General features: G+C 42.6%; 2 protein-coding genes across 25 annotated transcripts in view; one reads left to right on the forward strand and one right to left on the reverse strand.

Moving 5' to 3' along the window:
• LOC123017045 (E3 ubiquitin-protein ligase MARCHF7-like) overlaps nucleotides 1–12448 on the reverse strand; it is a 27940-nt gene extending 15492 nt beyond the window's left edge. For 6 of the 12 annotated variants that reach the window (XM_044418107.1, XM_044418105.1, XM_044418104.1 and 3 more), the window contains exons 1-3: nucleotides 11856–12447; nucleotides 5328–5490; nucleotides 1551–1709 (exon numbers count right to left, since the gene is read on the reverse strand). In XM_044418107.1, coding sequence (XP_044274042.1) covers nucleotides 1551–1709; nucleotides 5328–5480 — 312 coding nt within the window. In that variant the 5' untranslated portion in view covers nucleotides 5481–5490; nucleotides 11856–12447. Of the gene's footprint in view, nucleotides 1–1550; nucleotides 1710–5327; nucleotides 5491–11749 lie in introns of all 12 variants that reach the window. The other 6 variants (XM_044418110.1, XM_044418108.1, XM_044418101.1 and 3 more) reach the window with 5 other exon arrangements.
• Nucleotides 1–26267, forward strand: part of BAZ2B (bromodomain adjacent to zinc finger domain 2B) — a 644512-nt gene that overhangs the window by 135871 nt on the left and 482374 nt on the right. The gene's annotated exons all lie outside the window — the stretch shown is intronic.

Genomic DNA, 26267 nt, shown 5'->3' on the forward strand with positions numbered 1-26267 from the left:
GTGTGGAATGGGCTTCCACAAGAGGTCGTTGAGGCCCCATCGGTGAGAGTGTTCAAAGATAGGCTAGACATGCACATGGCGGGCATGTCGTGAGTGGAGCTGGCTGGAGCCGGGGGTCAGACTAGATGGCCTGGGAGACCCCTTCTGACTCACTCTATTTCTATGTTTCTATGTTACCCAAATACAACTGTCTGGGGACAGATCAATTATGCATAAGAGAACACAGCTAGCACAAAATACCCATCCACAAGAGATTAGTTACATAATCCTAAGTACAGATCCAACATCATCAAGTGTCCTAGTCAGGCATTCTCCTACATGGCATTCCCACAAAGGGAAGGGCCCCATTCCCCCTGACAGCTATGTACTAGGAAACATGTTTACAAAGGGGTGGCCATGCTATGCATGGGGCCTCCCATGATGACATGGAACTCTGACTATGCATGCCTCCATTTCACAGTAGTCTATGCACAGGCTCTCCATCAATATAAAAAGGCATGCAATTGAAATAATTGCATTAGGCGGTAAACCTGAGTAAAGTTGATCTCCCTATGTGCTGTAAACTTCACTTTGAACATTTAGTGGAAGAAGACTGAAGGTGAACATTCTTCCACTAAATGTTTCTGAACCTCAGATTTTGAGTATTAAGTAAATTCTTCTCCCGTTCTTTGTACACTCCATAGCCAACTACAGGTATATGTAAATACTGCATGATACTAAGAAACATGAACATAATCATAGATAAAGCCTATCCTTACCACAAGTTGAGGAATTTATCTTCTAATGTAAAATCCAGTGCATCTAGCTAAAAATTCTAACTTTTTCCATAAAAGCACAGACACAGAATGGGAAGCATAACCATAGACAACTTTTCATGACTACCTCTTTTAGCTGAGGCCAGGGAAGAACTTCCTGGACTTATCCCATGGATTCTGGCATCCATTTCACTGCTTCTGCCTATTTCCAGCTAACATTTGATGTTCTAGTCCTCTTCCTCTTATAGTCTTAAGATCTTATGTGGCCTGAGTGGAATCATTAAAATATTATCATAAGCGGATGCTACCTCCATTACAAATAAATAAGTAAATATTGTTTAAAATTGCATTTGAGTGAACAATGTGGTTTTGTCCGCCCATGGTGAAGTTGCAAAATTATTTGTAGATATCATGTTGTGTAGACAAGTTTTCCACTGTTTAAAAATTACAGTGTATTTGTGTCCCTCCACACAGGAACACCAACAACCTATTAGTATAAACACTGCAGGGCAAAAATAGTAAGATAAAAGTTAAACTTGGATGAGGAAATCCACATTGGAAAAGCATGAATCCTCACAGATATTTTTCTAGTGTATTTTTTTCTGGAAATATCCCAGACACATTTCTTCAATCCCTCTGTACCTTTTAACACAAATCTTGACTATTGATGCTGCTTACATGTTTCTTTGAAATGTGATTATGAGAAATTAATTTAACATCAAAATATTAAGCAGCTAGTTATAACTTTAAAAGTATTTTAGGTGACCCTTTAGGAGACAACTTAACAGCTCTTACCAATCTGTTTCTGCTTCCCAAAAATCTTCCAGACCATGGACGATCAAGTGTTCCTGAGTAACGAGTTGGAGATGAAGCTGGAAGCTTCCATGGGCTTTCATATACTTCACTTTCTCCAATTGCCCAGTCTCTGCTGGAACTATGCAACCGGCTAGATTCCTACAAAGCAAGATATTTATTTCAGCCTTCTGTTCAAGTCATTATACCTTACAATTAAGTCTAATAAGCAACATTTGCTACATTTAATCTAAAACATCAAAATGTTAAAGAGATTTATATTCTTGGACTGCTACCAAAATATTACAGAGCTTATTTTCTTATTTATGCACTATCAAAATCAAGAAATATGACATTTTTCTACCTGTTAGAATGGGCATTCTAGATACAGATATAGCATTATCTTAAAAAGTTGATAAGAAATGGTCACCATAGAAAGAACTCTGCTTTCATTCACCTATGTCTCAAGTAAGATCAGAGCTATACAAAGAATGGAGAGAAATGCAGACATTTTGCTCAGGAAGTAAGGACTTCTTCCCTTGCAGTAGTGCCCTATGTTAGCAAGACTAGAAATGATATGTAGCAAGGAGGGGGAGAAATAAGAGCTGGACCATCTCTAAGATCATTAGTTCTTTAACATCTTAATTTTCTATTAGGGCAGAATTCATCCTTCTTAATTGAAGAATTTATCATCAAGGTAACTACTGGTCATGGCCTGTTTAAATATACTAGGTATGTTTACACTCAGCAACACATATAAACAGTGTTACTGCTACCTGCAATGTTAGCTGCCAGGGATCTGTGACTGGGAATGCAATGATGCACCTGAGACTTAAAGCAGTAACCAACAGGGGCATTCTACATTCAAATAGTAATAGCAGCGCTCCACTGAATCATTCAGCCGTACATATTATGCCAGTAGAACACACTGCAGTATCTGATGATCCACACTCATAAAAGTGGTTGCACTCATCTAATTTTAGTTGGATTCTCTCCTTCTGCATAGTTCAGCATCTAGTTTACACAAATAAAATTCAGTATTATGGAACAAGTAATATCAATATAGCCAACAACATGTTTAAAATGGACTTGAGGAACAGTTTGTTGGGAAAATGAAGATTCTAAAAGAATTATCTTTCATAATGATATTTTAAAAATTTGCAAAAGATTTTTGCAAGTGAGGAATCCAATACAGCAATAATAGCTACGAATCTTCCTTTGTTCCTTGTATTTTGGCATTTCTGAAGCCTTCAAATAGAAGATAGTAAAAGGAGAAGCTCTGCCTGATTCGTAATTCATATAGCTCAGTCTTGTTATTTCTTGTATTCAGAACAAATATTCTCAGCTATTCTACCCATTTAAATTTTATAGTTTCTCATTCAGTTACTCAGCAGTTTAACAGTTCTAATCTGCTTTTCTACATCATTTGAAGGTCCCAAGGGCAGTTATTATAAAGCATTATTTTGTTTTCTATGAGTCTGTGGAAAAATGTCAACACAGTAAGTATCATAAGACAGATGGCAGATAATGTAAGGAACCCTTATATAAACCTAGCTCCCATAGCACTATCAGTCTGTAAATTCCAGGCCAAACTCATTTGCTCATTTGATAGTTGCTTTTGACCCGGGTAACCTTACAAATTTTGGGATCAACATGCCTGAGAAACTTTATCTCGCTATCTTAGCACATATACCAATGAGCTATATCCCTTGCGCCTGTTCAGAACACTGATGTCTAGCAACAGAACATTACCCCTGTAACCTGTAGGTTTTGGAATTATCTGACCACTGCTCTCTGTAGGAAACATAAAAACTTTCTATTTCTACTTATATTTGGCCATAATTTCTAATGATTGATGTTATTTCTATTTTCTTCTTTAAGCACTTTGTGAAAATGGATGTAAATGTTTATATACACATTTAATTTTGAGCTACAACAATATTACTAAGACCTCAATTCTTATTCCTGCTTACTGTTAAGAACCACTGAGCTCACCAAATTGCATATATTAGGAGGGCAGCCCAAGTTAAAGAATCTTCTAAGTAAACTTTATCCAGTATTCCAGCTATTGAATGAATGCAATCCATTTTACAAGCAGCACATGTAAGGCATTCTTACATACATTTCAACAGAAAAAATGCCTACTTATATAATCTACTGCAATTGTACTGAGAAAAGCAGCAGAGAGAAGAGTTACAAATCCCTTCCAAATCATTTCATAGGTCAGTCTTACAGAGTGGTACCAAAGCTAAAAGTAGCTACATGAAGTATATCTATTTTTAGATACTTAATTCTGCTAAACGTCCAAAAACGCAAGCTAGCACACAACACACTTGGTTCTCTCAGTGAGGCCCTGTATACCTCTTCAATAGAAACCATTAGAAACCATTCCTTCTAAGACAATGCTTCTACACTACATAATCTTCATAAAACTAACATAGCTTGACACCGAGAAACTTGACAGAAGAGAAAGTACTGAACGGAGCACACAAACAAGAGCTAAGGAAAAATGCCAAAGTTGCAGAAATTACACAATTATATACACTATTATCAAAGATCAAACATGCACTACAGTACTGCATTTGCTCCACAGAAAGTCTACTATTGGGAGTACATCCATAATTATTGTAAGTATGTGAGAAAAGAAGAGGAAGAAAAAGAGCCTGTACATGGTAGGAATGTAATGGCCAGAGGTGTTACACTGCACACAAGAGATGCACTGCATCTCTCAGTGGAGGCTGGATAATCCAGCATTGGGGAGACAAGAGAAGCAATGCTGCAATCATACTAAAATGCAGCACTTTTTAGAATGCAAGCAAATGATGGCCAATTAGAATGCGAGCAAATTGGAATGCGAGCAAATGATGGCCATTCTGGAAGGGGCTAGGTAAGACTGCCACATGGCACAAACAACATAAAAGTTAGAGGCAGAAGGAAAGAGGTTTTCCCCTTTCCCCAAAGTCAGGTGGTTTGAAGTCCCATTCACTTTGCCTCTGATAATTCACTGAGAACTGAAATAATTTCTAGTTGCAAAGCCTTGTCTCAGAGGGATGGATACATGCATTTAGCAGCTGCAGAAGCAAACCTCACCTCCCTGTACTCCTACGTTGTGCTTTCTACTAGCTGGAACCACTGGGAGTGGGAGAGGAGGTAGCTGGAGAGATGACAGGATGGCTCGTTATCATGGCCTCTCCTCCCCTGAAACACCCGTCTTATCCCCCTCTCCATGATTGCATTCCTAACCTCAGAGGCCGGCTGGCATGATTCGGCCCGCAACAGCTGTGCGGGGGTGGGGGAGGGACAGAGTTCCAATTCCCAACTCTAAGGTTAGAGCACTGTTTCCATCCTGTGATATGAAAATCCAAACTAGCCTATAGCCCCTAACATATTTACTTTTTTCAGAGCAAGAAGGTAGAAGCGTTCATGACCAATTTATCTTCATTTAACTACTACTAAAATTAGACTGCATTAAAAGAAAATAATATTAAAAAAGGGAACTAAGGAGCAATTTACATCTGTAATTCACAACAATGAAATGTATCCTATGGAAGTTTAAGCCGCACTTATTCAAGTGGCAGAACTGGGAGTTGTAGGGCTTTTTTCTCTCTAAATGTACACAAGACCACTCCCTTAATAATGCAATTTCTCATAAACTACTTAAGGGAGAATGATAGGGGGAAGAAAAGAAGATAAACATTATTCTGCATGTTTGATATAACCAAGCTGACACTTAGAAGCTGAAGATGGATGCAGCATATACGACTGCAAACATAAATTTACCTGGCATCCAGATTCCGGTCTCAATGAAGACTCTCTCATATGATATGAGTCAGTTATGTTGGTTCCTCCACTTCCAGTTCCTGTCCTAACACTTCGAGAACTGGATGGCTGAACAGATACCCGCCGTGGAATTCTTGACGGTTTTGATTCCATTTTCTATATACTGTGAAACAAATATTCAGATTTTCCAATCAGATGAAAAAATGCCAGTGTACATGGGACCCTAGCATGCTAACATTTCCACCAAGCGGCAAGAAAATATAGTTTCAATGAGATATTGATGCAGGCACATGCGAATTCTTCTTTGTTACATCAGCATCACTAAAATGATGCCAAGTTCCACTTTTCTATTTTTAAAAGTATATTCTTGCCTCTTTGTTCCTATTACTCCTTACCCTTGACTTTTTGGAAGTTGCAAGTTATGCTTCTATGACTGCACACAGATTCAGTCAAGAGAGAAAAAAAGTTTTATCAGGCAGCCTTCCCTAAGTTGAACATACTGTGTTGCTGCATAACCAGTTCCTTCCTTTTTCTAGCTTCAGAATGTTTCTCATTCTTGCATTTTCCGTACCTACATAACATTCATTTCAATGGCTATGGCATAATGTTGTTTTATTAAATGATATATTTATTATCACAGTGTATGGAGGTGAAATCATGGGATCAGATGTTCCTAAATATACCAAAATGACTTCCTTTCCCCTTAAAAGATAAACTGGTTAGTGTAAGTTACATGAGAATGACAGAAAGGGCAAGGAAAGAGCCACTATGTCAGAAAAATATAGTGTACTCAAAGTTTCACATTAAAAATGGTTAAGGTTACTTTGTTAAAAGTTTTTAGTTCAGTCTGTGCATTTATCAGGCATTCAACACACTGTGATTTGCTGTAAGAAATTCCCAAATACAGTGTTTTTCTTTTAAGGTTTCCTTCTGCAAAAATCCAGATTTAAACTTTTTCCATCTACGTTAACTTTGAACTGGGATACTTATATCTTACCATATCTTTTCAGTGCTGCCACTAAAAAAAAGTGTATGCCTTTGTCCTTTTTTTGTTTTGTTCCTGTCCTGCCACTGACATCATCTATCAAAGGTAGATACCTTGAGGCATATTAGTTTACAATCCCATCTTTTTTCATGCTAGATAATGCTGATAGGAGTTGGGGACTTCCACATTTTGCTCTACAAGTTGCCCACTAACACACTGCAGAAGTAACCTATTCAAGAATATTACATCTACCCATTTCACTGAAATTAGTAGCAGAGTACTTCAAGCACTAAGTGATCTGCAAAGTTCTTTAAGGGCAGAATGTTACGCATATTCAAACAGAAAAAAATCCTACAGAACAGTTCCCTTGTCAACCAAGAAAGTCTGAGAATGCAGAGAGTTGTAGAATTATTTTCCACCTAAGCATGTATAGGAATGCAACTCATGTATACCTGAAAGCATCGTTAGAAGTACACTGTCCTTGATTTATTTTATTAACATTTGCACTGATTAGACAAATGCTATAGTTTAATCATCACATAAATCAAACTGATTATCACTGATAATTAACATTTAAAGAAAACCCATGTCTTTTAAAAGAACAGTCTGGTAAATCAGACTAAAGCCCTTGCAGGCCAGCATCCTGTTCCAACAGTAGCCAGCCCTGACTATTCATATGCAGCATGATGGCTATGCTGTCCACCTTGCCTCCAAAAAGCATACTGCTTCTCTCCATGGAGAATCCATTTTGCTATCACACCCCAGTGTCACTGAAAAACCAACCGTCTCTGAAGTTCATCTCATTTTTTAATGAGTCCTGACTGCTAACACAGTTTCCTGATGGACTCCTGTGTTGCCTTCCACCCCTTATTGAAATGGCCTTCTATTCTTGCCTCTGTTTACTTTTTTTTATCCATTACTGCTGACGTTTTCTTAAGAAACTTTCCTTTAACAGAGTTTACACCTGTCTTCATGCTATCTTAATGAATTCTAAGAAGAGCTTATTCGTGTGATCGCATAAATGCAGAGAGACTCATTCTTTTAAATGGTGCCTGATCATAAGGGTATGTCTTAATCAAGTTTCTTAAAAGACGTTCATTTAAATTATGAGAGCCAAGCAATGCTGAACATTGTACTAACTGTTTTATTTCCTTTCTGTAGAAATAAAAATCTAATGAGAAAAATACATTTGAATCATGATATATGTGGATAGAGTTGTAAAATGTTTCTACAGGGCAAAATTAACAAGTATCAACTTAAAAGGAAATCCTGCCGGCAATGTAATCATATCTGCATGCTGGAAATGTATAACTTGGGATCTCAGCAGCCTGCATTAACAAAGACCTGTTTGTATTTTTTTATCATATTTATATCCCAACTTTCTTCCTTTAAGGTACTCATAATCCTTACACAATCCTCCTCCTCCTCCCAATAACCCTAAGAGGTAAGTTAGGCTGCGAGTCAGTGACAGGCCCAAAGCCATCCAGTGAGCTTCACAGCTGAGCAGGGAGTAGAACCTAGATCTCCCAGATCCCAGTCTAACCTTTATGCTATACTAACTTTCATAAAGGTTTTTCAGAATCCAATTCAACATAGTGAATAAGGAGAAAGGGGAAGCAAGACTGAGTAGGTTTGTATGCCATGACAATCCACTGTGGGTGATAAGTCAGTGTGTTGTCATACTTTGCATATGTGGTCCACTTTCTGTAAGAGTACTTGTTTGAGGACAATATGCCGCCCTGACAATCTATGATTTGTTTTAGGGGTGAACCCACAATGGGCTGCTGTGTCATCCTAATCCAAGTGAGTGATGTGGGTTCTGGCAATTAGTAAGTAACCTGATCAGCAAGAGTGTCACTTTCCCCACTGTTCCTGCTGAGCTCACCCAGGCCTTCTCCAGTGGCCCAACTGACACAATGGAGCAACCATCACTATCCATGTCCCCTACTGCAACAAGACCTCATGGCATGCAGTCTCTTCCCCTTTTCTATTGGAGACTACCTTTTGCCATGTGACACATCAGCAGAGCTGTCACTGCTTCACCACTCTATTTTTTAAGTGCAAGACATTTCTACACATTTATTCACTTCTTTACTCATTACATTTTTTAGTCAAACTTGTGGAAGGACAGGTATGCAACAGATAACCTCCTTCATGGTTTTTGTTTTTGGTTAGACTTGTCTCCTTTCAGCATCCTTGTGCTTTTTCATATTTTCCTGACTCCTGCAAGCAGCCCATGAGCAGACTTCCTTTCAAAATGGGGATTTTGAAAAGGTAAATCAGGGTTGTTGTTTATGTGCCAAATGTATATGTCATTTGAAGGGGAGCCTGAATTTGACAGCTAGCTGCCTAAATTCCATGCTCCTGTTAAAGGGGTGAGTTGTGTTTTTCCATCTTCCTGAGCACCTACAATGTTGGGAAATAAAGATAAGTGCAAGGTCACTGGAAAGAGTTGCGTCCAACCCAAAAAACTGGAGGATCTCACCACAAATGGGATATCTACTTGTTAATTGCTTCCACAAGCAAAGATTACTCATGACTTTGCTTTCCTTTGACTGCTTACCCTTTTACAACTGTTAAGAGAATACAAATTTTAAAAAAGTATATTGATTTGCAGTCTTTCTAGGTCAATGCCCATAGTTTGACAACAGACACCTCCAGGACACTGTCCAGGGAAAGGCTTTCTACTTCTCACTCCTGCAAGTGCACACATGTGCAATTTCACAAGTCCAGCTTAAAAAAGCAAAAAGTGCAAAGAAAAAAGTACACTAGTGAGATTTCCTTCAATATATATCTTAAGACATTTTGGAAGAGCTGTTACTGGCTGTCACAAAAAGGAGGTTGGCTGTGGTGAATGAAAAAGTGCTTGCAATCATAGCAGGGAAAGGAAATTAAAAGTTCCCTGGGACACCAGCTAGAGAAGCAAGGGAAGAGGAATTGGGACAATTCACAGTGAATCTAATCACCTACCAGGCCTATTTTGGGTTGTTCTGTGAACAACCAAGCCATTACTGATTATGTGCAGAATGGGTTAGTATGATATGTGAACCTACTCACTGAGTTGCTGTTCCTTCATTTTCACCCAGTTATAAATTAGGGCATCTAAACAGAAACTAGACATTACACAGGAGACTTGTGTATCTGCCAGATTTGGGTATCCACCAAATTCACATACTGGCAGGAGGGTATTACAAGCGCAGTATGGACAAGAGATTGATGGCAAAAGAAGGGATGGCAGAGGATGAGGTGGCTAGATGGAGTCACTGAATCAGTTGGTGTGAGCTTAGCTGGACTCCGGAGGATGGTGGAGGACAGGAGAGCCTGGAGGAATGTCGTCCATGGGGTTGCAATGGGTTGGGCATGACTTTGGGACTAACAGAACATGGACAAGAGAACCAGAATCCACTATCCACTATTTTCCTCCTTCCAACTATTTTGTTCCACTATTTTCCTCCAATAAGACAGCACAACTGGGACAAAATCATAGAACCAGAACTCAACAGGAAAAATCAGCAAGGGAGACAGAGTTTGAAGAAAAGTGTTATTTTCTTCCCTCTTCTCGATTCACTTTTCTATAAACAGCACAAGTTGATCATGTTGTTCATTTCTCATAGTTGCAGGAAAAGGATATAATAAGCAGACTTGAAATAGGTACAGCACTACTGCAGCAAATTGAAGGAGGAGCTTATCTACAATAAGGCTGCCATGGGTGAAGGCTATAAAAACTTTCCTTCCTTTTCAGCATTTGTGTCCCAAAAGTTGTTGCAACACCAAACAATAGCAAGGATTTAGACCTAATTGCAACACATATTACCCAGTACTGAAAACATTTAAGTAAGCAGTGTTCTTCCTTTGGGACAAATCTGTACATCTGTTTTCTCCCTACTTTTGTCATTATCTTATCCAGAAATGAAGGGGCAATTTTGAGGTCCTCACCAGAATGAATGTGAATGTCCTCTTACGGAGGAGAGATAGCAGTCATGTACACACATACTGTATTTAAAGTTTTTCAACAGCTGTGACAAAAGAAGTTTGGCTATATAGTTGGGCGCAAATTTAGCTGATCTAGGATAATGGAAACACTTTAATTAAGCCACTGCACACACATTTGGGAAACAATTATTCTCTTCTTTCCCATGACAAACCCTACCATACCCATTTGCCACATTTGTCATTACTCTAACACACTTAATGAGAGTATTCCTTGAAAGTAAACTAGTTTCTCACATATTAGAATTAGCAATTAACCAGTAAGATAGCATCCTTTTTATCTTTAGGAATGGAAGAGTTATGCCAAACTTCAGTTATGATTCAGTGTGGGCTAAAGAGCTTATAATATAAAATTCTAATTAGGTGAGCAAAGAGGGAAAAGAAATGGAGCAATGAGATGTTCCACTTCTAAGTGGAACAAGGAGATTTCCATTAGCTTGTGACAAAAATGAAGCAGCTCCAAAATGTGTGTCATGCTGCCTCTCAAGACAGAGAATAACTGAGGAGGAGGAAGTCATCAACATTATATAGGATGGCTCAATCAAAACATGTTTTAGATTGATGTGATTGATATAAACATGATTGATATAAATAATCTACAATATACACTGGCAAGAGCTCATGACAGGCAAGGGACACAGCAGACTGTTCTTCAGATGATTCTAGAATACAGCTCCCAGCACACCTAGATATTGATCATGCTAACTGAAGATGATGAAAGTTAAAGTCCACACTTTCAGAGAACAACAACAAAGTACACACTTTCAGAGGCTACCAGCTGATCCGGGCTCCAACTCAGCCTTGCAGCATACTGGGTGGAATAACAATTTTCTCAGTCTAACGTAAGAAAAGGGCATAGCCCAGTGGCTGAGCACCTACTTTGCATACAGAAAGTACCAGGTTCAACCCTGGACACCCTTGGGTTGGGGAAATTTCTACATGAAACTCAGGGGAGCTGCTGCCAATCAGTGTCAACAGTACTGAGCTTGACAGACCTATGGTCTGACTCAGTATAAAGCAACTTCCTGTATTCCTAATCTATGTGAGCAAACTAAGAAACATGCTACCCTCCTTGATGTTTTTTAAAGTGACAAATAAAAATTAAAATATCTAATGTAGTAGAGTAGTAAAACAGGATGTATTTTCTCGCATACTCTCTCATTTCCTTTCATACTCTTTCTAGCCAACCTCCTTGACTGAGTACATAAAAGGTGTGTGGATAAGGAGAAATCTGAGAGATATTATTTTACAGCTATGGCGCCAAACTGCTCGACAAGGAGCTGTTTGCAAAGTCGGGTCTGTTTCTCAGAGCCTTGCCAGTGGAAAGGAAAAGGAAACTGGGCCAAGGGCTTCAGCTGAGTGAGACTGAGACACACAAATACACACACACACACACACACACACGAGAACAAGATGGAGACTCCAGCTTCAAAACTGTGACACTTGCCTCCAGCACCGACAGCCACTCCGAGGCAGCGCCGCCACCCGCACCCGCATATGCCCGCTCGCCTCCCTCTCCCTGCCCAAGACAGCACACGAGACACAACCGTTACCCGCCGCAGTGCCGCCTGACCGCCCCACCACTCTCCGTTTGTGCTTCCTCCTCCAGCTGCTGCCCGAGCTGACAATGGCGGCCGCTTAGTGCTGGAGCAATGGGCGGGGCGAGAGCCACCCAGGCCGCCTGCCAATCACCGCGCAGCCAACGGACGAGACTCGCCACGAGCAGCCGCTCCACAACCAACTCTCGCGAGACCGGCGACCACCCGTCCCAGACTGTTATCTTGAGTCTATCTGAGGGTGTCGCTGTGCTAAATTCCCGCCCGGGGGTTGCCGGGAAGGCGGAAGGTTAAAGGACCGCCTGGTGCGATTCCCACTTTCGCCCTTGGTGCTCCTGAGCGGTGACGTGCGGCGCTTGCTGGCTTTGCGCAGCTCCTAGCCTTGATGGTCCAATCTAAAAGAAAGCAGAAAAGTGTTCCTGACGTCTTTGGCTGGGACTTGCGGAGAATCAAGTTGCTAAAACTCAAGAGCCCACGTCGGCGGATCAGAATTCACATCTGAGGCTGAAACCGAGGGAGACATTGGGGAAGATCTGATTTCAGTGTCCCCGTTGGATCAGTAGTAGTAAAGCAACCACACACCTCTCTCCACTAATGTCACGATAGTTAGAGCTGGAATCCTGTGCCCACTTTATAGGGGATAAAAGTGGAACTGGACTTCTGAGAAACCCCAAGAGACTGAGTGTATTAACTTCCCAGTCAGCCAAGACAAAGTGCTTTCTCGGTCTGCTGTCCTCAATACGTGTTCGACCAGAACATGCTGGCTGTGAGTTTCCCAGAAGTCAACTGTATCTGGGGCTCACAGTTAACGCTACGTTCGCACTAGAGAGAGGTTTCCATGACTAATATATGTCTGCCTATAACATACATCTGAATCTGTCCCAGTCCAACAGCTCCCAGAGTCCTTTTAAAGGGACTAGGACCAAAGGACTCAGCTACCAAAATATTTATTTATTTATTTGGAATTTTTGTATGCCGTCCTATTCGCATAAGCCTCAGAATGGCTTCCAACATTATAAATACATATATATAAATACATGCAGGAAGATGGAAAATATCCTTTCCTTTAGAAAAAAAACTGAGGAAGTATACATTTGCACTTTTCCAAGCACCTAAAGAATTGTTTACGTTTTGACACTCAGCCTCCATTCTTTGAGATACTGGTTTGGTATCTTTCAGAGTCCACCCCATTAGATCATCAACCACCTCCTTTTTAGCACACCAACATTGCATCTTAATTAAGCATCCAAGACAAGCATAACAACCTTAAAGAATCATGTTGCATCAACTCACCTTATGATGTGGAAACAGTCAAACATGACACTATGAAATTTGTTGAGCTGACAAATAGAGTTAAAAATTCAAACAGTACAGTGCAGGAAATTAACCTAAATAAATAAATTGGGATAACTGTGTATTTTTCACTTTGTACTTAGGGATTCTTGGAATGTAAATCTGTATGCATTTTACATCCCAGCTAATCAGAGTTGAGCAAAATGTTATTGTTTATGAGTAATTAGATGCCAACTCAAGGTCACTTCCTTGACATCACATTCCTTAGAGGTTTTCATTATATTTAAGATTCACTGGGAATTGCTGACTCATGGATAGGGATTGCATGTCATGTTAAATCACCCTATGAATAAGTTCTCATGGGTTGGTTGTGCACTCACTCACCCAACAGACAAATGGATATTCTGTGGCTTGCTATGGTTTGTTTCCCTCTTGGGTCCTTCACTGCACCCTTCCAGCTCTGGCATGGATCCCAGGCATCGCTGCAGCGCAACTCCTCATCACATCTGTCCTTATATCGACACCCTTTCTGCATCTTGGCTGCTGGGCTTGCCAGCTACTGAGAAAAACTCTCCCCATCCCCAACATCAAACAATTAATTTTCTGAACCATTTGGAACACAATAAGATGTTCACAATTCCTCCCCCCAAAGGAATTGCACTCTTATACAAAAGTGTTAATTGCCTATATAACCCCCCTCTTCTCAAATGTTCTTGTCTATGCTTTTCTCCACTTCGCAATAATAACAGTGCTATATTCCACCAGGACCACAGATACATGCTAGTTAATGTAAAATAATGCATTCATTCAGGTTGCTCTACTCTCACTCCCCTTCCAGAACTGCACTGAATCTTGCGATGGCTCACACCCCTTTCCTTTATTAAAACATATTCAATAAATGGTCTCCAAATATATTCAAAATTATAGTTCCTTACTATTATTAATCTTAGTGCTATTAGTAAATTTGTCATAAATTCTTTAATATTTTGTCCCACTCATTTATTTATTTAAAACATTTCTATGCCGCCCCATTCGCCGAAGCCTTCTTTAAATAATGACAATAATGCTAGTCCAGGATCTACTTCAATATTTAAATTTAGTATTTTACTAATTTCTTTGAAAACTATTTCCCAATACTTATTTATATATTTACAGTCCCACCACATATGGAAATATGTACCATACCCACTTTCTGGTTATATCTTCAACATTCATTGGAATATTTATTATTATTCATGTAATTCAATTTAATCAGAGTTAAGTACCATTTCCAAATTAATTCATAGAAGTTTTCCTTAATTCTTAGCAACATCCATTTAAAAATTCTCTTATCCCACATATTATTCTACTCTACATTCCTAATATTTCTTCTTAGGACTCACTGGAGAAGACCCTAATGCTGGGAACGAATTGACAACAAAAGAGGAGACCCTGGAGGAATGTTGTCCATGGGGTTGCGATGGGTCGGACGTGACTTCACGAATAACATAACATAATACTTCTTAAATCTATTTCCCAAGACTCACTAAGAGGATTAATATATTATAAATTTTACTTGTCATTCCTCTAATCCACATTTTATCTTGTTCTTTCTGAATAATTATATCTTCAGATTTAGTATATTCCCCACATTTAACATTTTTCTTCAACCAAACTTTAGTCCATCGGTCTAATCGTAGTACATTATACCAAGTTACATTACCCTCTCCTAATATTGCCCGTATCTTTTCTCTGCTGTTAATTTTCTCTACCAGTCTTTCAATCTAATAATATTTTTACTGTTCAGTAATTCCCCCAAACTACTCCTCAAATTCTCTGGAAATCTGGAAGAGAGTGGATCGGGCTGGCAACCTTGCAAGAGCTCACCCTAGCATGCCTTGTGCTGTTCCAGCTGATGAGCTCAAAGGCACACAAGAGCTGAGTGCCTTTGCACTCATCAGCAAGAGTGGGCGGGGCATGCTGGGAAGAGTTCATTGGCTCAGGTACAAGAGGCTCAGTGTGCCAATTCTGAGAAGGTAAGAGAGGCCAAGGGGTCACATGGGGGGGGGGGTTTCTGGGCAGGTGAAATAGGGAAGAAAAGGATGAGCCACCACAGAGGAGTAGTCATGCAGAGATCACAGAACAATCTCTGCAGAGATCACAGGCCCACAAAGCATTCTTTCCCATTTATTTAGTTATTTATTTAGTTATTTATTTATTATTTAAACTATTTCTATGCCACCCCATTCGCAAAAAGCCTCGGGGTGGCTTACAACATTAATAAATAAACATAAATAAACAGTTATATCATTAGACTTTAAAAAAAACGGAAATATCTCGGCACGTACACAAAAACCCAATAAATACAGTTCATAAATTAACAATTAAAATAACTTTTAAATAAAAAGGTCTTGGCCTGGTGCCGAAAAACAAATAACGACGGCGCCAGGCGGACCTCTCTGGGGAGCGCATTCCATAGGTGGGGCACCACCGCAGAGAAGGTCCTCCTCCGGGTACTCACCCTCCTTATATCTTTCACGGAGGGTTCCCGGAGAAGGACCTCCCCTGCCAATCTCAAGGGGCGGGAGGGCATATATGGACGCAAGCGTTCCTTTAGATAACCAGGTCCTAAGCCATTGAGGGCTTTATAGGTGATAACCAACACCTTGAATTGGGCCCGGACTTCAATGGGGAGCCAGTGAAGCTGACGGAGAACTGGGGTTATATGAGAATAACGCCCAGTCCCTGTCAGCAACCTGGCAGCTCTGTTTTGCACCAATAGAAGTATCCGGACCGTCTTCAAGGGCAGCCCCACGTAAAGCGCGTTACAGAAGTCTAATCAGGAAGTTACATGTGTCACTGTCGCCAGGCAATCATTCTCCAGGTAGGGATGCAGCTAATGGATCAGCCGAAGCTGAAGGAAAGCGCTCCTCACCACCACTGTCACCTGAGCTTCTAATGACAGCTCAGGGTCAAGGAGCACTCCCAAGCTGCGAACCTTGTCCCTAAGAGGGAGTGCAACCCCATTCAGGACAAGGTCCAGGTCCCCCAGCCTGAAGCCCGAACCACCTACCAACAGGACCTCCATCTTGTCTGGATTGAGCTTCAGTTTATTGGCCCTCATCCAGCCCATTACCTCGGCCAGGCACCGGTTCAGTACAGCCACCGCCTCACCTGGATTGGTTGAAAACGAGAGGTAGAGCTGGGTATATCAGCGTACTGATGATTCCGCAGTCACACCTCCTAATGACCTCTCCCAGTGGTTTCATGTAGATGTTGAATAGCAAGGGGGACAAAATGGACCCCTGTGGAACTCCGTGGCATAACTGCCATGGCGCAGAGCCATAGTCCCCCAACACCACCTTTTGGAATCGGCCATTGAGATAGGAATGGAACCACCGCAAAGCAGTGCCTCCAACTCCCAATCCCACTAGCCTATCCAGAAGGATACCATGGTTGATGGTATCGAAAGCCGCTGAGAGGTCCAGGAGAACCAACAGGAACGCACTTCCCCGTCTCTCTCCCTGTACAGGTCATCATACAGGGCAACCAAGGCAGATTCAGTACCATACACGGGTCTGAAGCCAGACTGAAATGGGTACAGATAATCAGTTTCATCCAAGAGTGCTTGGAGTTGTCCCACCACCACCCACTCTAACACCTTGCCCAAAAACGGGATGTTGGCCACTGGTCTATAACTGGCGGCCATCTCTGGATCCAGGGATGCCTTCTTTAGGATTGGCTGGACTATCGCCTCCTTTAAAGGGACAGGTACCTGGCCGTCCCTTAGAGAGGCATTGACAACCTCCAGGATCCAGGTCCCTATCCCGTCCTTGGCTTTCTTGAGTAGCCAAGATGGGCAAGGATCCAGTAAGCAGGTGGTAGAACGTACTTCTCCAAGCACCTTGTCCACATCATCAGGCCGCAACAACTGAAATTCATCCATCAATTTTGGACCAGACGGCAACATTGGCACCTCCCCCAAAGGTTCTGAGTCACTAGTGGAGTTCAGCTTGTGACAAATCTGAGCGATTTTCTCCTTGAAATGCTTGGCGAAGTCATCACAGCGGGCCGTCGAGGGTGGCACGAGATCTTTTTTTGGGCCTGGATGAACCAGCCCCTGTACCACCCGAAAGAGCTCCACCGGACGGCATTGTGAGGAGGCAATGGAAGCGGAGAATTTCTTCTTCGCTGCCCTCACTGCCACAGCATAGGCCTGATAATGGCTCTTAAGTGTGTTTGGTCAGATTCTTGCTGTGATTTCCTCCACTACACTCTAGATGTCTCCCAACCCGCTTCATCGCCCGTAGCTCGGGTGTATACCAAGGGGATGAACAGGCTCTGCCAGGCGGGAGAGGATGCTTAGGAGCGATCATGTCAATAGCCCTGGTCATTTCCCCATTCCACAGTTCAACCAAGGCATTGACAGGAGCACCAGTCTTATCAACCGGGAATTCCCCCAGGACCTTCAGAAATTCATCCAGATCCATCCAGCTCTGGGGGAGGACCAACACAATCAGGTTCGCACCCTTACAGAGGGAAAGGCCGCTCTCGAGCTCAAACCTCACGAGGAAGTGATCTGACCATGACAGGGGTGTCAGACACAAGTTCCTCACCCTCAGATCCCCCTCTTCCTGTCCCATCGAGAAAACCAGGTCCAGAGTGTGTCCACGTTCATGGGTCGGGCCAGTGACATTCTGAGACAGCCCCATGGCCGTCATGGAGGCCATGAAGTCCTGAGCCGCGCCGGTCAGAACAGTCTTGGCGTGGAGATTGAAGTCCCCCAGGACCAACATCCTGGGAGTCTTCAACACCAAGTCCGAGACGATCTCCGTCAGCTCAGGCAGGGAGTCTATTGGGCAGAAGGGTGCATGGTACACCAACAGAATCCCCAGTCTGTCTCGGTCACCCAACACCAAGTAGAGGCACTCTAGACCCGGCCTCGAGAGAACAGGAAGCCCCATGAGGGAAATAGAGGCTCGGTAAACCCCCCTCCCCTCCAGGCGTGGTCGGTGCTGGACCAGGTACCCGGGTGGGCATAGTTGAGAGAAGGAGACATCCCCCCTTCTCCCGCCCAGGTCTCTGTAATGCAAGCCAGGTCAGCCCCCTCATCCACGATAATTTTGGACCAACCTGGCATTAAGCAACAGCACCGACAGGCCCAGGGGGTGGTTGACATGCCTACCTGGAACGCGCCGGCTGGGGGAATAACCAGAAAGAGGAACAGGTGTTTACCATCTGTCCCTCCTTTTACACAAACTCATTAAGCCCCCAACGCCATAATGTCCATTGCCCGTAACCACCCCAATGGTGGCGCCCATGTGCTCCCCAGGCAACCCCATACTCAAAGCCAGAGATGAATCCATTAAAACAACTAAAAACACATTAAAACACTTAAGAACACACCCACAATCCCCGCTGCGCACCTTAACCAATCCCACCAGCTGGCCAACAACAAAGATCCTGGCCAGCCCAGCCCCCACTTGGCCCGAAACGGCGTCACTGTCCTTAGGCTGATGCCCTTTGGCTGCCAGCCCGAGGCCGCCGGCCCCGGTCACTGCCAGTGAGTTAAAGGCCGTGCGGCTCCTCCCCTGCGCCCCACCCCAGGTCTCTTCAGCGGCGGCAGCGGCGGGTCTTGCGGCGGCGGTGGTGGGCCATCCGTCCCTTCCTGGGGCCGGCTCGGTTGCTGCCGGCGAGTTAAAGGCTGCGCGGCCCCTCCGCCATGCCCCACCCCGGACTGGCATGGCTCTCACCCACGCCAGAGGAGGGGGACAGGAGCAGGGCCCGCGGAGCACTTGGCGGCCGGATGGTGGGCGTGCAGGCCGGCAGCATCCCAGCTCCTGGTCCCGTGAAGGCGCCGTCCGTCCCACAAGGCAGCAGCTTCCTCAGCAGGTGTCGGGGCACCGGCGGGGCCATTCAATTAGTCCTAAAATTATCTTAAATCAAGCAGCTGCCCCTATCCGTGCAGCAGATACCAGGCTGCAGAGGCCCACAAAGCTTTCAGTTTACATCTATTACTGGCATGAAATGTGATTAATTAATGGTTAATTAAATATATTAATTGTGTATATTAAATATATTGTGAACACTTCAATTTATGATATGGAAATGTAATTCATTGTGCAGCTCCCGGGTTCTCTGTTGAAGTCCACATGTGGCCATCAAGCTACTAAAAACTGACTGCCCTGACCTAGAGAGTTTATAGTGGACAATCACAAAAGGGAAAACTCCATGTGTAGAGCTTGGTTATCAATTCTGCAAAGAAACTGAAAGCAGATACAGTGCTTAACAGTCTTGTGTAGGAAAGCTCTGAGAGAAAAAGAGACTTCTGCCAAGCAATCAAAGAGAGTGAGGATATGCCACCAAGGCACATGACCTGGCTCACTGTGAAGTAGAAAGTTAGAGCTTGAGCTCCACCAGAAAAGATGGAAGAACTACTGAGGAACACAAGCAAGCATTCCTTCATGTGGCTTTTGGCTACCTCAATAAAAATGGTCATGCCACAGGTAAAGGGGTCCCTCCAGGATTTGAATCTTCACTGAAAACAGTACAGAGAAATTCTCATTTCACTCGGCCACATAACAGAACATTTTTTCCCCTTGCTGCAGCCTAAATACCCAGACTTGGATGCCAGGAGCAACAAATAGGCATTTGTTTAAAAAAGGAAGAAATATTCCACAAAACACACTTTTTCAGAGTCTAGTTGGATTTAGTATTGGCATTTGGCTTTCATTTTTCTCAAACCATCTAGCTTGCTCATTTTCAACACTTAGCCTACTCAACATAGTCCTCTGGGCACTTTACAGAATTTAAAATAATGAAATACAAAAACCAACATCCGCACTTTAAATATGAAGTAGATTAAAACCCTACCACAGTACAAACTTAATAGATGAAAATAAAACCAGCAACCATCAAATATTTAACCCCAAAGGGCTTTCTCGTTGGTAACAGCTGGAAAAAGTAGAAAGTTGACCTAGAAAGTAATATTTCAAAACCCATGTAGGCACAATACAACTGAGATTTCTCACAAGACCCTGAATTTAGAGGATTACAAGTACTCTTTGCAGATGAGAGACCAAAATGATATGTACTTCCCTTCTCAATCCACTCTGCATTTTTGCTAGGCAACCATTTTTAGGCTGGGGCGCTCTGGAAGGGGAAGGGAAGATGCTGGAGCACCATCACAATACAGTGGTACTTCGGCTCATGAACGTCACAGTTCATGACCAAATCGGGCTGTGAACAGAAATTTCGGAAAAATGTTACCTCAGGTCGTGAACTCCACATCAGGTAATAATCACGATCGCACCTGTCTTCCCTGCACAAGCTTGACCGCGATTGTGGTCATACTTGGAGTGGGGGGAAGAGATGGCTGCGATCATGCTCTGGGGGTTGGGGAGATGGCCATGATCACGGTCACACTCATGCAGGGAAGACGGGTGTGATCGGCGGTCGTGGTCAGGAGGGGAGATGGCCGTGATCTTTGTTGTTCTTTGTCACTGTTTCAATTTTTTGTGATTAAAAAAATGGTTACAGAACGGATTAACCCTATTTACATTGAACCTTATGGGGAAATTTGACTTGGGTCATGACCAATTTGGGTTGCGACCAGTCGTGGAACAGATTAAGTTCATGAGCCAGGGTATCACTGTACCTCTTTCTTGACTGGTCCCGTTTCCTCTCCTCCCCACCTCCTTTAATCCCTTTCCAAGGTTACTTCCCCAAGCATGGAGAGCAAGTGGCATAGTTTTTTTCTGTGCTGACTGTAGTGGGGTGGGGGAAGGGATCTGGATTCCAGTCCCCAACTCCGAGCTTGGAACACTGCCTTTGACTTTGAAGCTGGTAATCTGAATGATTCTATGCCACCCACTCCAGATGATGTCTGGGGCCATAGGTTCCTTCCTTTATATAATTCACTTAGTTTAGAGTGTAAGTGTAGTAACTAGAAATGTTCTCTACACTGTTCCTCCAATACATGCATTATCTTCCCATTTACAGTAGCACAAAGATGTTGCTGTCATACTTGTACATCACTCCATGTCAGCATGTTCAGGTCAAGGACTGCTTTTAGTGAGAACAGGCATTTACACAATGGTTGAAACAGCTCAGACTGTAAGCTGTACATCTGTATATTGTAATTCTAGCTTTGTCAATTACTTGCCTTTTTATGCAACACACAATCTGGGCCTTCTGATTTCACAAACTTCTTCTGATAAATTTGCCTTTGTAATGATTTTACCAGTAAACAAAGTTCAACAGGGCCATCTGGAGCAACTGGTTCTTGGGTCACCTGCAAAACCCCCTTGAGTAAGCACATATCCTTGGGTTAACCTCCATTCCATTTTCTAGTTTAATACTCCCCGCTTTTTTTTAGAATAGCCATAAACTGATTTAATTTTCATTTTTAAAAAATGAAAGTTCAAAACCACTAAGAAAGTGAAACCAGTAAGTAAATTTCTTTCTGGCTTTCCAGACCAAGGTAAGAGTTACTGATTCACACTGCACTACATCTAAAGATAAAAGTGGGCTTTCACTGTTTATTATTTATTTAACAAACAACAGAAGCTTTCTGGCAGCAAAAGCAGTAAAGATAATATAATGCAACATAAATTAAAACAATAAGACATCATAAACATTACATTAAAATTTTAAACTGTATTTAAACTAAAAATTCCATAAATCTCAAATTTGAGTTCTACTCCCAAATGCCATAAAAACATGAATTACAGCCTCCTTTGGAGCCATGTGTTCAGGTATGTGCTCCCTTTCTCTTGGACCCTGTGTTCTGCAAAGAACTCTGTGTGCACACTCTGTAAACCAAGTTTCTACTCAATCACATAAACTGTACTAGGTCGGGGGGGGGGGTTAGATTTTATTTGAAAATGCATGTGAGATTTATTGTTTGCTTTCTTTTTCTCTCTTTTCCTCCTTTTTCCAAAGTAAACTCCTTTATATCCATTAACAGTTGCTTTTCCTGGTTCAATTGGGCTATTTCCTTGGAATTCTCACTAAACTCTTGCTTGGGTAAGAGACTACACTGCTACTCCTTGTGATCCAAGGATCTTTTGCAAGATGGTATTGATTTTCTTTAATCCTCTCGGTTTTAAGAAAGCAAAACTGAAGTTCATTTTAAAAATTCTTTCTAGAGATGGTATCAAAGGAAGGGTCATTAGCATGTATCAGAATCAGTAGGATTTAGAACTTTCCTTTCCAATACCCGTCAGTCTAGTATAGCATTCCTTTTGTAAGTTCAGTTTGTGTTATGGAGACTCCCATCCTTTTCAAAGGAAAACATTACAAAATGTTTGTTGACTAGGGCAATCGACAGGATCGCTCCTAAGCATCCTCTCCCTGCTAGCAGAGCCCACTCAGCATCATAGTATACGCTGACCAGGAGACGATTAGAGCTCAGGTGCAGAAAATCATGGGACGAATCTGACTGAACACACTTACGTGCTCATTATCGAGCCCATGCTGTGGCAGTGAGGGGCATGAAGAGGCAATACTTCTCCACTTCCATTGGCTCCTCACAGTGCTGTCCAGTAGAGATTTTTCGAGTGGTGCGTGGCCTAACACATGCTGGCCAAAACAAAGACATGGTGTCACCTTCAACTGCCTGTTGTGATGACTTTGCTCAGCATTTCAAGGAGAAAATCGCCCAGATTTGCCACGAGCTGGACTCCACAACTGATATGACTCCTGTACGGGAGGTGTCCAGAGTGCCGTCTGGTCCATCATTGTTGGATGAGTTTCAGTTACTGTGGCCTGAGGAAGTGGACAAGATGCTTGGGATGGTACACCCAACCACCTGCTTACTTGACTCTTGCCCTTCTTGAAAGCCAGTCACGGGATTGGTCCCTGGATCCAAGAGGTCATCAACACCTCACTGAAGGAGAGCCAGGTCCCTGTCCCTTTAAAGGAGGCAGTGATCAGGTCCATCCTGAAGAAGGCATCCCTGGATCCAGAGGTGGCCACCAATTATAGACCGGTGGCCAACAGTCTATTTTTGGGCAAGGTGCTGAAGCAAGTGGTGGCAGGACAACTCCAGGCACTCTTGGATGAAATGGTACTGAATCTATGTTGGTCACCCTGTATGATGACCTATGCAGGGAGAGGAACAGGGGTAGTGCATCCTTGTTGGTTCTCCTGGACCTCTCAGCGGCTTTCGATACCATCAACCATGGTATCCTACTGGATAGGATGGCTGGGCTAAGAGTTGTGGGCTCTGCTTGGCAGTGATTCCACTCCTATCTGGCTGATCGATTCCAGAAGGTGGTGCTGGGGGACTATAGCTCTGCACCATGGCAGTTATGCCATGGAGTACTGCAGGGCTCTGTTTTGTCCCCCATGCTTTTTAACATCTACATGAAACTGCTGGGAGAGGTCATCAGGAGGTGTGGGCTGCGGAGTCATAAGTATGATGATGACACCCAGCTCTACCTCTCATTTACATCTAATCCAGGTGAGGCAGTGGCTGTCCTGAACTGGTGCCTGGCCGAGGTAATGGGCTGGATGAGGGCCAATAAACAGAGACTCAATCCAGATAAGACGGAGGTCCTGTTGGTGGGTGGTTCTGGTTGTTAGGTAAGTGACTTTGGTTCTGCCCCATCCTGTCCTGGATGGAGTAGCATTCCCTCTAAAGGACAGATTCTGCAGCTTGGGAGTGCTCCTTGACCCAGAACTGTCCCTGGAAATCCCGGTGCTGGTGGTGGCGAGGAGTGCTTTCCTCCAGCTTCAGCTGGTTCATCAGCTGTGTCCTTACCTGGACAAGCAATGGTGATTCATGTCCTGGTAACTTCCTGGTTGGATTATTGTAATGCACTCTACGTACGTGGGGATGCCCCTGAAAACGGTCCGGATACTTCAGTTGGTACAAAATAGAGCTGCCAGGTTGCTGATGGGGACCGGTCATTATTCTTATATAACGCTGGTCCTTTATCAGCTGCATTGGCTCCTAACTGAAGTCCGGGCCCAATTCAAGGTGCTGGTTTTGACCTATAAAGCCCTAAACGGCTTAGGTTCAGAATACCTGAAGGATCGTCTCCTTCCCTACAAGCCCTCATATCCCTTAAGATGAGTGGGGGAGTTCTTGCTCCAGGAACCCTCTCTGAAGGAAATATGGAGAGTGTCTACCTGGAGTAGGGCCTTCTCTGCCGTGGGGCCCAGACTATGGAATCTGCTTCTCAGAAAAGTCCGCCTGGTGCTGATGTTATACTCTTTCCGGCACCAGGTAAAGACCTTTTTATTCTATCATTTTAATAACCAATGGTTTTAGATGTTTTAGGATTTTTTCCTTCCCAGTTGCACTTTCTATTTTTCCTCCTTTTTCCTAAGTTTGTGATGTGTTTTACATTGTCTTAATAATTGATGTTTTATAATTATAATGTACTTTTATATTTTGTAAGCCGACCTGAGCACTTGGCAATAGGATGGGATATAAATGCCTGCAATAAATAAGTAAGCAAGCAAGCAAGTAAGTTAAGTAAGATCCTCTTGGAGCAGATGGGCAACACAAGGCCCATGGGCTGGAGGTGCTTCTCATCCCTAGAGTGGCCCTAATAAAACAAGATCCAAAGACTATGTGTGTAGCTGTTACAGGCGGCCCAAAGGGCCAAAGTTTACAAGCTAAATATGCCCCTTTTATCACTTTATAGGAAGGGTGGTCAGACTTGCTCAATGGAAGGCCACACACAATAAATGTCAGGTGTTTAAGAGCCCCAAGAGGGTGCCTGTAGGTGATGGAAGAAGGCAGCAAGTGGCAAGTGGGCGCCCACAGACAGCAAGCCGCAAGCCGCAAAATACACTCCAAGAGCCACATGCGGCTCTCAAGCCTTGGTTTGGCCACCTCTGCTCTTTAGCCTTCGCAGAGTGACAGAAGTTAAATTTAGCTTGAATATAAATTCATTTAACACTTGTAATGCTCCATGGCATGGTTTGTTGCTGAAATTAGGCAGCAAAGTGGCTTTTTCCAACCTTTAAAAACAATTTGAGGGATATCCTGTAAACTTCACAATGCATGAGCAGGATACAAAAATGGTTCCAGGACTTTCCACAGCTGCCTACCTCTGATCTAGGAGGAAAGCCTTTCAGAATGCCATGTCTGAAGTCCTGAGGGCAAGCACAAATCTACCAAAAATTATTGCAGACTAGCAGATGTTTGCACTCAGTTTGCATGGCTGTCCTTGTTTGATTTTGCACAAATGTCATAATTTCTGCAAATTTCCCTCTAGACTGAATTAGTCCCTCTTTATTCTATGGGGAAAAGGTGTACAAATTAGGAAATTACTGCTTTATTTGCTCAATATTCCCAATTCTAAACTTGGGACTGAAGAAGTTAACATGCAGTATAATGCCTTCAGACCATACAAACAAGAGGAATGGAAAAGCATCTAAACAATATTAGATTTAATCATTATATAAAAATGAAAAAAAAAACAAGGTATGAAATACATTTTATGGCAAAGGGTCTTTACCTGGAGACCTTTTGCCTTAAGATCTGAATAATACAGTCAGAATATTGATGAGAAGAGAAAATAAAACATTTATTATTTTCATTTCTTGGAGAGATAAAATGTTTGATTATTTCATTCATTTCTGCTAAGTTTTTCTTTAATTTGGAAAAAAGGTATACAATTTGATGAAGTCAGTATTAAATGATTACTGTATTTTAGAGGTGGCTAACCTATTTTGGCCTGAGACTGAATTCCAGTTTGGAAAAATTCTTGGAGTCCATAGAGGGTAGGGACAAGGATAGAAATGGAAATAAAGCAAAGTTGGGGGCCAGATATAATTTGAACCAATCTGGACTTTTTACCAGCAAGTATACAAGCCACAGTTCAATTCTATGTCTACACCCTAGTTCTATGCCTTTAAATAACAGCTTTACACTTACCAGAGAAAGGAGCGAGGTTTCCCTGCACTGTGCTAAAGAAAGGCAAATCATCTACTGTTATTACCCATTAGAGGTCAGAAATAAGAGCAAGGGATTCCAGAACACAGTTAGAGATAAAAAGGAAGTGGTGATCCTGGGCAAAAAGCTCATAGTCTGGGTAGGAAACATCCGTGAGCCAAAGGTTCCCCTTCCCATGGAATGGAGGTCCTCCAGCCTTTTCTTTGACAATGCCTGTTCCCCTT

The sequence above is a fragment of the Varanus komodoensis genome, unplaced genomic scaffold, assembly GCF_004798865.1.
Source record: "Varanus komodoensis strain SLA01 unplaced genomic scaffold, ASM479886v1 scaffold9, whole genome shotgun sequence".
Taxonomy (NCBI): domain Eukaryota; kingdom Metazoa; phylum Chordata; class Lepidosauria; order Squamata; family Varanidae; genus Varanus; species Varanus komodoensis.